Below are 13,341 nucleotides of genomic sequence, written 5' to 3'. Positions count from 1 at the left end.
TCTTTCTTTCTTTCTTTCTTTCTTTCTTTCTTTCTTTCTTTCTTTCTTTCTTTCTTTCTTTCTTTCTTTCTTTCTTTTTGATTCTGAACTCAGATCAATTCTAAGTGAAATTTTCCAGAATGGGGAGCTGCCTTTTCCCCAGCCTGTGATTTAGACAGTAGTTATAGTAATAAGCAGGCTTCAACATTCCTTTTAGCTGAGGCTTGAGTTAAGACTGGTTTAGACTTTGTCTCCCCCAGCCATCAACTTCAGGGTCTCCTTTCCTGCTCTACACTTTTTAAGTTTGGGTTGGTGGTAAAAGTGTCGCTGAGCTGATCTTCCCTGAGATAAGAATCCCAGGTGGGACACCTGTACTTGGGAGGCAGAGAGGGACCTTACCCCAGCTGTGTGTCTTTCTTTTTGAACTGCCTTGCCTAGTTGGTGCCTCAGTAAATAAAAGCAAACTGACTCTTTTAAGAAGTATCTTTTCAAAGGTGAATGTGCAGGAGGATGAGAAAGCAAGTTGTGCGATGTGTATCTCACCCTTTGACATTTGTTTCTTCTCCCCCCACCCAGGTGGATGCCCGCAACATTGATGGCAGTACCCCTCTCTGTGATGCCTGTGCCTCAGGTAGCATCGAGTGTGTGAAGCTCTTGCTCTCCTATGGGGCAAAAGTGAATCCTCCATTGTACACAGCATCCCCACTTCATGAGGCTTGCATGAGTGGTGAGTCGACGTGTGAACGGCCATCAAAATGATTCAGGTTCAAAGCTCTCAGAATCTGAAATAGTATGATCATTTGAGAAGGGTTCATTCAAAGTGTCTGGGGGAGAATCACTAGGACTTGGTATAACAGAGAGCTACAAGGTCTCAAAAACAAGCCAGGTTGGAGCTGAGACAGATGCCACTGACTGAAAGAGATTTTCGAGGAGCAGGGAGCCCTAGGAAGAGGGAAGAGTGACTGGGTGGTGATCACAGATGAGCTGGCCAGCACATAGTTGTAGAGGTAGAGCTGGATTTCAGGGAGATAGAAATTGAGTAGCTATTAACAACAAAGAGGAAATTATGTGATGAGAGAATGTGTGAGGAAGAGAGCACAAGGCCCTGAACCTTGATCCAAAGCTGCACTGAAGAAGTGGGAAGAAGAGCTAGGAAAAAGGTGGGAAAGGCACTGAGGGGTGACTTGCACAGCTAAAAGTCCTGGCCAGGAGACTGGAGTGGGTTGCCACCTCATTCCCATGGACACTCCTCCAGAAACAGTACAGCCTCAGAGAGGGGAGGGGTCAAGAATCTTCCCCAGCTGTTCCCACAGGTGTCACAAACCTTTTCTCCTCACAGAAAAAGAGCAGTCATGCTTCTTTGGCTCCCTTGTGGCCAGGAGTACTCCCATGTCTTGGGGGAACAGAGAACTACCTGTTCCCTTCCCAAGGTCTCTGTAGGCTCCTACACTGTTTCTTGGGTTGGAGCATAGGATGTTTGCCTTTCTGTCCCATGCATCCAGAGACATAGAAACCTGTTCCAGCTGCCATTTGTTACGCTTGTTACTTCTAATGTATGTATTCATGGATGTTTTCATGCTTTTCCATTTATTTTAAGGGAGTTCCGAATGTGTGAGGCTTCTTATAGATGTTGGAGCCAATCTGGAAGCCCATGATTGCCACTTTGGGACCCCTCTGCACGTTGCCTGTGCACGGGAACATCTGGACTGTGTCAAAGTGCTGCTCAATGCAGGTGTGTGGTTGTTTACCTGAGCTAGTGTTTGCCTGCATAGGTGGCTCTCTTGTTCTGTGTCTGACAGAGATACACAGACCAGGATTTAAAGCTAGCTCCCTGACTTCCCAGGAAGTTTAGGGACCCATTTAGTTCTTGCTGTATCCTGGGAAGGAACTGCACAAGAATGAGGAAAAGACAGATAAGAGACAGTAGTTGGGTCAGGTGGAGCTCCTCTATCTTGCAAAGAAGAGGAACTGCCCAAGAGCAGTAGGGTGTTTATTTATACCCTAGCGAGGTTGTTAGGTGCAGCCTTTCTACTTAGCAGTCAGTTCACAAGCTGCAACAGCATGCTTCGAGGAGCTCCGTGTTCTCAGGCTGGCTTCGTCCTACATGTATATTTTGGAGCTTCAGCCACTCCCAACAAGGGAATCCTTGACTTCAGTGTCTATATCTTATAAAACTAGAAAATTGAAAACTATTTTTTAGGGTTATTGAAAAGATTATTAATGTTTCCACAATATATAGTATGTGGTTGCTGCTCAGTATATGCAAATAACTATTTTTAGAGGACACAGGAAAAAACCCACAATACCTGCCTGATGATTTTGCTGTCCTAATCCAAAAGAGATGAGGCTATGATAGGAATAGTTGGTAACAGTTAGGAGAATGGAGTATTTGGAATCCAGCCTCTGTCAAGTTGTGTGAAAAAGGCCCCATATAAAGGTAGACAATTGTCTGTATGGGTTCAGCATAGAGGCCATGTTTTCTTCTGAGTATTTCTGATCTTCCACTGATTGACCCCATACAGATGGCACCTATGGAGGGCTGACATAAGAAACCAGTTACAGCTAAGTGAACCTTGAAGATCTTTCTTGGTTTGGAAAGATGGTAGGCAGTTCAATAGTGTCATTAAGACCTCTATCCTTTGAACTTTCAATTTTGTTTTCTTCAGAGTTAGCTATTAAGACAGTGGTTAAATGAAACCCAGACACTTCACTTTTTTTTTAGAATTATTTATTTATTCATTCATTCATTTTGTGTGTGTGGCCAGCTCAGCCCACCAGGGGGTGGGGCTGGCTGGCATGTGGTGCTGGGGGATTGAACCGCGGTCCCTGTGTTTTGCTTAGCTTAGCTTGCTCTAAGTAGGTGCTTTAGACCACTGAGCCATCTCACCAGCCCTGACATTTCACTTTTTAAGGCTCTGGTAGTTTCTTTCTTTCTTTTTTTTTTTTTTGGCGGAACCTGGGATTGGACTCAGGCCCTTGCACTTGCCAAGGAAGCACTTATTCTACTGAGCCATCTCCCTGGCCACTCTGGTAGTTTCTTTAGAACAGGGAAACCATCCTTCTAGACAGTATCTAGCATACCTGCCCTATTGTTCCATCTGCCCAAACTGTATGCCACACCTAAATTTAAGCAGATTTCTTTGGCTGCAGTGTTTCTGATTGGCTCAATCCTGGATTGCTTGAATCAGTCACTGTGGAAGGGGAGGGAGGCTGAACCAGTCAGGAACCACACTTGGAGCTGAGGTGAGGCGGGCTCTCTCAGCCCATGTTGTCAGGTGGCCACACAGTGGGGAGAAGTGGGAAAAGACTGTAATGTCCATTATAGCTTTTAGAAAGATTATCAGGTAGTTTTTGAGGGGAGTTTCCATCTAACTGGGAAGTTAAAGATGAATAAGCCTTTTGGGGAAATCTCCTTCATGATATTGTCAGTTTCAGTCTGATGCTTTTTGATGTGAGCAGCTTTCGACTTCAAGCGTAATCTTCAATGGCGGTCCTAGTCTTCTCAATGTTTTCTTTCATTAGACCTTATTGGATCAAGTGTATTTTCCTTTTCTTTTTCTTTTAGAAAGTCCTTTTTTTACTGTGAAATGTCTCAAACCTAGAGAAATAGAGAGAAGAGGTAGCTTACATACCCTTATGTACTTTATTTTTGCTTTTTTGAGACAGGATTTCACTGTGGAGTTCAGGCTGGGTTGAGCTAACAGTAGTGATTCTCCTGCCTCCACCTCCTGAGTGCTGGAATTACAGGTGTGCACCACTATCCTCAGCCCACAAATGGATTTTGATAAGTAGTGATTCTGAATTATTGGAATTGAGTTATAGGATACTTGGAAAAGCTAGAAAATGTTGTGTTTCCTCTAGAAAAACATGCCAACAGGTATTCTTTCATGTGACTTCAGTGTAGCCCTGGCTTTGCTTGAGAGGCCAAGCTGTGCAGCCATATTGTACCCAGAGAGTGGACACTGAGACCCTTGTGTTCTCTGTTCTTTTTGTAGGCAGTAAGGCTGGGTTAAAGAGCTAGGTTGTATTTGCTGACAAGGAGGGCTGGTGCGGCTGGAAGTCCAGTTCATCTGGTGAAGTAATTTTTTAATTTGATCACTAACAGTAAATATTTAACTCTGCTGGAAGCACTCAGAAGCAGCGAGTTGAGGACTTCGCAGTCTTTGTCACATATTTCCTCCCAGTTTCTTGTTACAAAAAGCATATATTGAACTATGTGTATTTATGTTCTGGGGCCGTGTCTTCTTTTAGCATGGGCTAAGGACATCTTAGGGCGATCCTTCACTTTGATGCCCATAGTTCTATTCTGAATCCACTTTAATCCTATTGTATTTTGAAATCAGGAGTTCAGTAGTGAGCCAAATTTGACCTTTTTCTTTGAAGCATGAAATTGAGGTTTTTAAACGCAGCTGTTCATTTTGCTGGCTTCCTTGCTCTGTCTCTGTCTGTTTCTCATACTTCTACTTCATCATTGCTCTACACAAAGCCGCTTTTTTGCTTTTTTCCTCCCTCCCTCCCTTCCTTCTTTCCTTCCTGTGTCTCTGATCTTCCTTTCCTAAAATATATTTGAATGTGTTTTTATCTCTTGTGCTTTTGTAAAATACCCATTATCGATTGAGGCCTACATTTTTAATGCACATAAATATTTTGGGGTTATATATTTTCCATTTCTATTTTCACCAACACTATATTTTCAAACCCATCCACCCTGCAGTGTGCACAGGTGGTGTGGTGTTTCTAACCGCTGCTGCTCATTCCAGCCTCCCTCTTTATTTACCTTTTGTTCCTTTAACACTCAGTCAAATAATGCTAAGCACGGGTTTTGAAAAGATGTGATTGTGTACCCTGGGAAGGCCAGTTTGAAAGAGTGATCACCCAAGACCTTGCCTCTGGAGCCATGATAGTAAGCAAGAAAAGGAGGGAGGCCTTTAGAGCTTCTGCCAGCATCTGTTCCCTTCCGAACTTGAGAGAGTAGTTTTGCTTTGCTTGTGCTTTTTTCTCCATCGTTAAAACAAAGACAATTACTTTCATTCTTACTTGGCAATATTGCCAGAATTAATAACATGATCGAAAGTTATTTGGAGCTGGCCACCCCCCGGGGCACGCTGAGATGGCAATTGAGACTGGGCGTGGTGACATGCACCTGTAATTCCAGCTCTTGAGAGGCTGTAAACAGCCAGATCACTATGAGTCTAATCTAGTAGTGAGACCCTGAACACTCTGTAGACCCTTCCCTAAAATACAAAAACAAAAAAAACAAAAAAAAACAAAAACAAAAACAAAAAACCAGGAAGTTGCTTTTTTAGAGTCTGATATTTTTCATTTTTTATAAGTTTGATTCCTAAATTTACACTTGCATTATAACGGCACTACTATAAAAATTACTCATCCCTATAGGTAAATATTGAAAGAAAAACTCTTGATGTGAGGCTTATGAGGAAACTATTTCTTCTATTTGATTTATTACTTTTAAATATATATTTTGTAATTCATTTTGCCAAATTAAATCATTAGGTGATCTAGCCTTTTTCCTGAGTGAGAGTTCCTCTTTCTTCACCTAAGTTCTGGATTTTAGTTGCAAGAAATCGAAGAGCTTCACTTCTATGATTGGCTTGGAGTGCTTGCTGTGTTCACTGTCATAAACATAGTCCTCATGTGTCTTTAGGGAGTTAATATTTTAAAGAATAAAGCAAAATTTTCATGTGTTTTTTGAGCAGTAGAACTCATGCAATGGCCTGAATACCTGCTAATTTACCCACTCTCTTACCTTTTTAAAATTACTGCTAAGTAGTGGCAGGCTGGTGACACATTTTATGTTGTGGTTTGTATCCGTTATTGGGGGGTTATTGTTTTGGTTTTGGGCTATTTGCTCAGGTTCTTTAAAATATTCTTATCTCCTTTTATAATCTCCTTATGTAGTCAGGAGTAGACTTCAAAGACATCAGTAGTTTTTCCAAACAAATTCTGAAGCCTCAGGAGATTGTGTTGTATGGAATCAGTAATGACTTGCCCTGAAATGATATTTTACACAAATAGAACTTTTATCAAAATTTTCATTTTTTAACGCATCTTTCTGAATATCCCCAGAAAGATAAAGAGAGCAAAGCTCAACTCAGTTAATCTTTTGGGAACATTGCGTATTTTCCCTTTGTTTCATTTTATAGGAGAACATTTATATGTAAGAAATAGCCACCCTTGCATTCAGTCAATACATCTGGAGCCCAGGGCGCACATGGTAGGAAGGAGCTCTGTGTGTCTGTCTTCAGACAGGCAGGAGCACTTAGGTGGCTCAATCTGAGCTTCCAGAAATCCACGGGTCTCTGAAAGCAGACTGCACTGGATGCCAGAAGTGATGTTTCTGTTTTTTCAAAAAATATTTATTATTTATTTTGTGTGTGTGTGGCCAGTTCAGCCCACCAGGGGGCGGGGCTGGCTGGCATGTGGTGCTGGGGATTGAACTACGGTCCCTGTGCTTTTGCTTAGCTTGTTCTAAGTAGGTGCTTTAGACCACTGAGCCATCTCACCAGCCCTGTTTTGTTTTTCTTCTTTTTGAAGTTACATTTCTTTATTATTGCTCCCCTCTCTTTTCATAAAGAAAGAAAAAAATTACTACCCTTGTAGTTTGAAAAATGTCTTGAAAAGCTACAGCAGCATCTGCCTGTCTTGCTTTTGTGTTTTGGGTAAGGATTGCTTTCGCACACTGTACTGAACATAGAAACATGAGCCTGCTTTTCTCTTGCTTCCAAGTTCTGGTCAAGCTGACATGTGTTCTCCCCTCTGGACCTCCAGGGGCCAATGTGAATGCAGCCAAACTTCATGAGACAGCCCTTCATCATGCAGCCAAAGTGAAAAATGTCGACCTCATTGAGATGCTTATTGAGTTTGGAGGCAACATCTATGCCCGGGACAACCGGGGAAAGAAGCCGTCAGATTACACTTGGAGCAGCAGCGCCCCTGCCAAGTGCTTCGAGTACTATGAAAGTGAGCTTGCTCTGCAAATGTTCTATGCATCAGCTGCCAGGCACCTCCATCCTTTAGCTAGGCCTCCTGGTTTGCTATTTGCTAGTTCTCCCTGCGTTTCTGATGGCAGCTTAGTGTTTATCCTGGGCTCCTGCCTTTGTCCACTAGTGTGTTCATTTGTGTACTTTGTAGTTATTTATGCAGATCACCAGTCCTTTGGTTTCCTGTGCCCTGTGGTGTCATGACAGGAGTGGGGCCAGGAGCAGCAGGAGCCTGCTGCTGGCACCTGCTCTGACACGTTTGGCCAGATGATTGACACAAGAGCCTTACTAGCTGCAGAGTAGTTTTTGGCTGACAAATCTTCATGCTGAATGATTGCATTATGGCTCAAAAAACAAGCAAGAAACCAAAAATCCCACCAAAGCAAAAACAAACTAAATCCCATCCTTTACACTGAAAACTCACAACATGAAATCTATGGCTGTCTTTTTACTGGTCTTCCTTCCTCAATCTCTGGCTATCCTTTCTGTCACCTTCCAGAGGAGGCTTGCTAGTGCATCTTAATTTCAGAGCAAAGGGACACCTTTCCTATTCCATCTTAGAGCAGGGTGCACTAATTAGATGATATCAATTAGATGATAGGGTGCACTCCTTCTTGAAACTCATTTAACCTCACAGATTCCCTTTTCCCTTTTTTCCAGAGACACCTCTGACCTTGACACAGCTCTGCAGGGTGAGCCTAAGGAAAGCCACTGGTGTTCGAGGGCTGGAGAAAATTGCCAAGTTAAACATCCCTCCCCGGCTCATTGATTACCTCTCCTACAACTGAACTGCAGCAGGTGGCCAGGTGGACTGGCTGCTAGCCTGGCTGCTGCTCTTGTGCCTAGCCTTGGCTGCAGGGGGTTGTGTTTGTCTGAAATGGTGTTATTATTATAGATAGAATAATGCTCTTTTGAGTCCCTCTCGGTTGTCGCCTTTGGTTTTCTCTCCTGAATTCTGGATAAGGTCTCCTAGCCTCAGTGAGGTCAGCGTCTCAGGTCACAGTCATAGGTATGACTCTGTACTGGTCCTCCAGAAAGGATGTTCTCACTCTAGGGTGGGCCACCTGTCCAGTTTTCCTTTTTTCACTAACCTCTCTCAAAGGTACTCTCAAGACAGATGAGTCAAGGACCATGAGGGAGGCCACACAGGGCTGGGAACTTACAGCATTGCTGGTGGTTTTCATGGTTATCTGGGTATCATGGCACAGAAGCCCCAGGTCCAAGGCAGCTCACCCTGTTGCCTGGGATGTCCATTCACCTGACATTATCTTGTCACCTGTACAGTACTTCTGGGGCAGCACTTGGCACTGTCCAAAGCCTATCTATGCCCAGGTATATCCATCACTCAGGGGTCTTAGTGGGGGAAGACACAAGCTTTGTGTCCCCACAAACAATACTGTTTTTAAAGAAGTCTGTTTTCAATGTTAGGTGTCAATTCTTCAGTTGAAACAGTGATGTAGGGTGCAGAACCTTTAGACGATATATAGGTTGTAACATTGAAGGTTTCTTAATGAACCATACAAATAATAGGGAATGTGAAGACTGCGTACATTCTCATAGGTACTCATTTTCAATGTTAATGGCTGTTAGGGGACTGTTTAGAGATTGTTTTTCTCTGTTTCTGTACTTGTCAAGTGAATTCTTCCCCCACCCTTTTTTTGCTGACTCCTGTAAGCTGTAAAACTAGTAGATGTTGGCTGTACCCCACAGGCCCTAGCACCTGTGCATTAATTCTTTTTTTTTGAGATGCTTGTGAAGCCTCTAATGTGCAAGGCAGTGATCCAGGCTTGGAATTGATAGGAATCAGACTCATCAGCCAAGGCAGGAAACAAAAATGTTTTGCAACCTTTCTCAATAGTAATAGGAACAAATCCTTCTATGTTATAAGCTAGGAGCTGAAATATTAGTGTATTCATATGGCATTTACCTAACATTCTCTATTTTAATTTTAAAAAATCCACATATTGCAGGGATTGCCAGAGGATTTTGCATAATACTTCAAGTATATTTTGTTTCTGAGGAAATAGAGTGGGCAGCCATTGTAAACACTTGTGTGAGTCATACCTGTCCTGAAGCCAGAGTGCCCAGGATGGGGACAGAGTCCTCCCAGCTCCTGCCGGGCCTGCCTGAGTCCACAGAATGTGGGACACAATGAGACTGAGCGCACAAAAGTGATACTGTTTGTGTCACCCGAAGGGAGCATCGCCCTGCATGGTTACTTGGGGGGGGGGGCGCAGGTCTGGTGAAGAATTTCATGGCAGCTGTGTCGGATGTTTGCATCGCTGCCATTTTAGCTATTGCTGGAAAGGGGCTTCATATGCGATGAAAAGGGCCACTTTCCTTTGGCTACAATTTTAGACACAAATTCTGATAAATCAGTGTTTCTGCATGTAATAGCAATAATGATTTTAAGTAAGTGGATTCTGCCTCTCATTTCTGTAACAGAAACTGGTCTCTAGCAATAAAATCTGATAACACTGACATACAATAGAATCAGATTCCAATACTCTTATCAATAAAAGTGGTTAAATAAAGTTTATCTTTGTGTGCAAGTGATGCTTTTATTAGCAGGAGCCAAAATACTGGAATAAGCTTCATCCTGTGGGAGTAATGGGTCACTCCTTGTGTAAGGGATGAGGTGACTAAGATGGTAAGTGTTTTCCACCCTTAATCAGGACCATGATAAGAGACAAGTCTCTTTGTACTTCTGAGCTTGGATTGACTACCTGCAAAACTGGAATAGCAGATCTGACTCAGCTATGAAAAGGATCTTGACCAACCACTGTCCATCTCTTCACCCTATAAGTGAAGAATTGAACCCCCACTAGACTCGTAGGTTTGGGTGAGGTTGAATTAGATAATTAAACAATGATTTCAAAAGTATAAAGTACTTTTCAAGGTGGAAAAGCTACATGGTTCTGACTGTTCTGGGGTGTTGGTAGGTTTTACAACTATGCACACTATTCTCTTCTGTCTTTGGGACAGTACCACATCTTTCAGGAGTACCATTGTCAGAAGACTTCTCAGTTTACATTTTGAAAATCAATATAAATGTTAAGATGAACTAGCATCACATTTTAACATAAATAAATCTAAAAAATATAAAAGCAGATGAAAAAAGCTACCAAACCTTATCTACAATATAGCATGAATCCATTCGTATAGATGTAAATACGAAACAGCTTAAGCATCTAAGAACATCTGTGTATGCAATAAATGCATAAAATTGTAGAAACCGTACACCGGTATCTTCTTCCTTCTCAGCAATGAGGAAGGACACATGACTGGGGGAAGAGATGAACTTTAGCAATATTCTCTACCTGAAAGAGTGATATGAAGTAAATTTGATGGAATGCTACATTCATGTTAGGAAGCAAATAGAAAATAAGATTAATAATTTAATGATAATTTAAGGGCTGAGGATATAGTTCAGTGGCACAGTGACTGCCTAGCAAGTACAAGAGCCTGAGTTCAATTCCCAGTACACCTCCCCAAAAAAAGAAAATGTAATGAACCAAGGAGAAACAAAGGGCAAATATGTTGTTAGAAAAAAACAGAGAGAGAGAGAGACAGAGAGAGAGAGACAGAGAGAGAGAGACAGAGAGAGAGAGTCAGAGAGAGAGAGAGAGATCTGTGTGACTGTTAAAAACTGGATTCTGTTTTAAAATATCTTTTGAAAAAAATACTTTTTGGCTTCTATTGCCTCTGAGGCTGTGGTTTGGGCAACATACTTTTTTTTAATCTGCTCTTCATGCATAGACTACACCTTAAAAACCTTTGGTTGTGCTGCTTGGATCAGACTTAGTCTCCTCTTTTTCTTTCCTTTTTTTTTTTTTTTTTTTTTTTTTTGTATTTAAGATAGGGTGTACAGGGTCTCACTGCATAGATTGGACTCATAGTGATCCTCTAATTTACAGCCTCCCAAGTGCTGGGATTACAAGTGCGTGCCACTAATGTCTAGTCTCACTTGCCATCTCAGTGAGCCCCAGAAGCGGGCCACGCACGGCAGGCCTAGGGATCAAACCCTGGCTGCTGCACTCTGTCTAAGCAGGCACTTTAATCTGTTGAGCTATTTGGCCAGCCCAGACTTACCTTCCTCTTTTCTGAAGGAACATGCTGGCTAAAATACCCTTTATTAATCAACTTCTCTTGTTCTAATATGGCTCATGCTCTGGATAACTGTGCTCTTTGTGGATACAGCTGTGGACCCTACCCTTTGGAGATAGCACAAGAACACCACTAGAGAACGAACCAGTGTACAGCTATACCAGCTTCCAGGCTGCCCTGACCCTCTGCAGGGGGGAGGCATAGGACAGTGAGTCAGGAGAAGGGGCACTCGTGGGGTGCCTTGCAGTAGCTGTTGATCTCTAAGTTCCCTGTGGTCTCCTGGGAAGAAGTGGAGTCTCATCTCTTCCTGTGCCACAGAAACACTACCTACACTATCCTATCCATGCTTCTAGATGAACGTGCAGAATTTGGCAGTTGTTTGGGACAAAAAGAATGCCTTCACATGTTTGTTTCCTCCCCTAGACTCCTTTGTTAGAAGGACGGCTTCTGCTTTCTTTCTTGGGGGAATACTCTTTCCTCCTAAGTACTTGATTCACCAAAGTGAGCAAAAACTGGCAGTGTAAACAAAGCTCTTCAGCTCTGTCCTATTGAGAACAGCTGAGCTGTCCTACAGACAGATGGTGCCACAAAGGCGCTGGCAGGCTGTGGACTGTGCCCCACCCTCTGGGCAGCCCTATTCTTCCTGGAATGGTCTAGAAAATGTTTCCAGCATCTCTGGCTTTTCTCTTTTGTCCATCATGGTACTGTATGGTGCTGACATCTACACCAGGTTATATTAGTGTGAAAGCCTTGTATGGAGATATATCTTAAATTGGTCCAGTCTAAATAGTGTGGTTTCTCAAAGCCTAATGTCTCTAAACTATGAATAGAGTGAGGAAAGATTCATGAAAGATCTTTCTCTCTGTCTGTCTGTCTGTCTGTCTGTCTGTCTGTCTGTCTGTCTGTCTGCCTCTCTCTGTGTGTGTCTCTGTCTCTCTCATATTCTCTGTCTCTCTCATATTTTCTCTCTCTCTCTCTCTCTCTCTCTCTCTCTCTCTCTCTCTCTCTCTCTCTCTCTCTCTCTCTCTCTCTCTCTCTCTCCCTCCCTTCCTCTTTCTCCCTTTCTCTCTCTCATTTAAATAAACGTTTATTTCTCAGCAGCTGTTCTCCAGGTGTGCGGTTCTTTTGAACACAGATTTTTGAAGCTGGGGACAATTTGTCACTGAACCTTGAGCCAGAATGTGCTCTTAGTTTGCCCATCTTTATGCCAGCTGATCAACAGTGACAACTTCCATTACCTCTTCATGTTAATTTGAATCTGAAGCTCATTCTGCTGCATTGGGAGTGGAGGACTGAGGCAAGACAAGAAGGAACACTTACACATTCCTTGGTCCCTTTTTCCATTTATTCCTCCTCCTCCTTCTTTTCCTTCTTTTTCTTTTCCTTTTCCTTTTCCTTCTTACCTTATTTTATTTCATTTCAAGTTTTTTAGTTGATACTAAAAGCAAAGGGCCATGCATGGTGACACACACCTGTAATCCTAGCACTTGGGACCCTGAGGCAGGAAGATTGCCATAAGTTCAAGGCCAGCCTAGGCTACAAAATGAGTTCAAGGCCAGCCTTAACTATGTAGTAGGACACTGTCTAGTAAAGACAAAACAGCACTTTCCTGGCAATGCAAGGTCCTGAGTTCAATCCCTGGCACCAAAAAAAAAACCCAAAACCAAAACCAAAATCAAAAACACCCCGTAAGAACAAATCTTAGCCTTGAAGGATTACAGAGTCTGTTCTCAGGAAGTAGATGCAGGAATAAATATGCATCTAATGATGTGCAGATTAGGAGCATGAAATGGTCTGAGATCATAGGACGAAATGATCTCTAGTGGGATGGTACTAGGAGGTAGAGATTTGGGGAGGGATGAGATGATAAGGATGAAACCCTCATGAGTGAGATTAGTGCCCTTACAAAAGAGACCTCAGAGAACTACTTTGTTCACCCCTTTGGCCACATGTGGACACAGTGTAAGGAGCCATCTGTGAACCAAAACACATTTATTCATAGAAATAAATATTACAGATAGTGTCTGGGTACCTAGGATAGCTACAGAGATGTATTCTTTTTTTTTTCAAAGTTTTATTGATAAACAGATAGCAATGAGACAGTTTCAAATCAAATCAGAAGTACAGTTTCAACAAATAATACACTGCATATATTCTTCTTAGTGGTTAACTGCTGTACAAGATGCAGACTTGTGATCCTATTTACAAACACCATTAGAACAAATCATTCTATTCATTAAGAGAATGCAACTAT

The 13,341-nt window shown here is 42.4% G+C and overlaps 1 protein-coding gene across 1 annotated transcript in view; it reads left to right on the top strand.

The window, feature by feature from the left end:
• Window positions 1–9,519, top strand: part of Asb13 (ankyrin repeat and SOCS box containing 13) — a 19,945-nt gene extending 10,426 nt beyond the window's left edge. Inside the window, exons 3-6 of the mRNA XM_004635283.2 lie at window positions 556–706; window positions 1,577–1,711; window positions 6,769–6,960; window positions 7,641–9,519. Of these exons, the coding sequence (XP_004635340.1) occupies window positions 556–706; window positions 1,577–1,711; window positions 6,769–6,960; window positions 7,641–7,768 (606 nt within the window). The 3' untranslated portion in view covers window positions 7,769–9,519. The remainder of the gene's footprint in view (window positions 1–555; window positions 707–1,576; window positions 1,712–6,768; window positions 6,961–7,640) is intronic.
• Window positions 9,520–13,341: the final 3,822 nt, after the last annotated feature.

This window comes from Octodon degus, unplaced genomic scaffold (genome assembly GCF_000260255.1).
Source record: "Octodon degus isolate 3935 unplaced genomic scaffold, OctDeg1.0 scaffold00071, whole genome shotgun sequence".
NCBI classification, from domain to species: domain Eukaryota; kingdom Metazoa; phylum Chordata; class Mammalia; order Rodentia; family Octodontidae; genus Octodon; species Octodon degus.
Note: the sequence above shows the minus strand (reverse complement) of the source record. Positions and strands in the feature narration are given on the sequence as shown.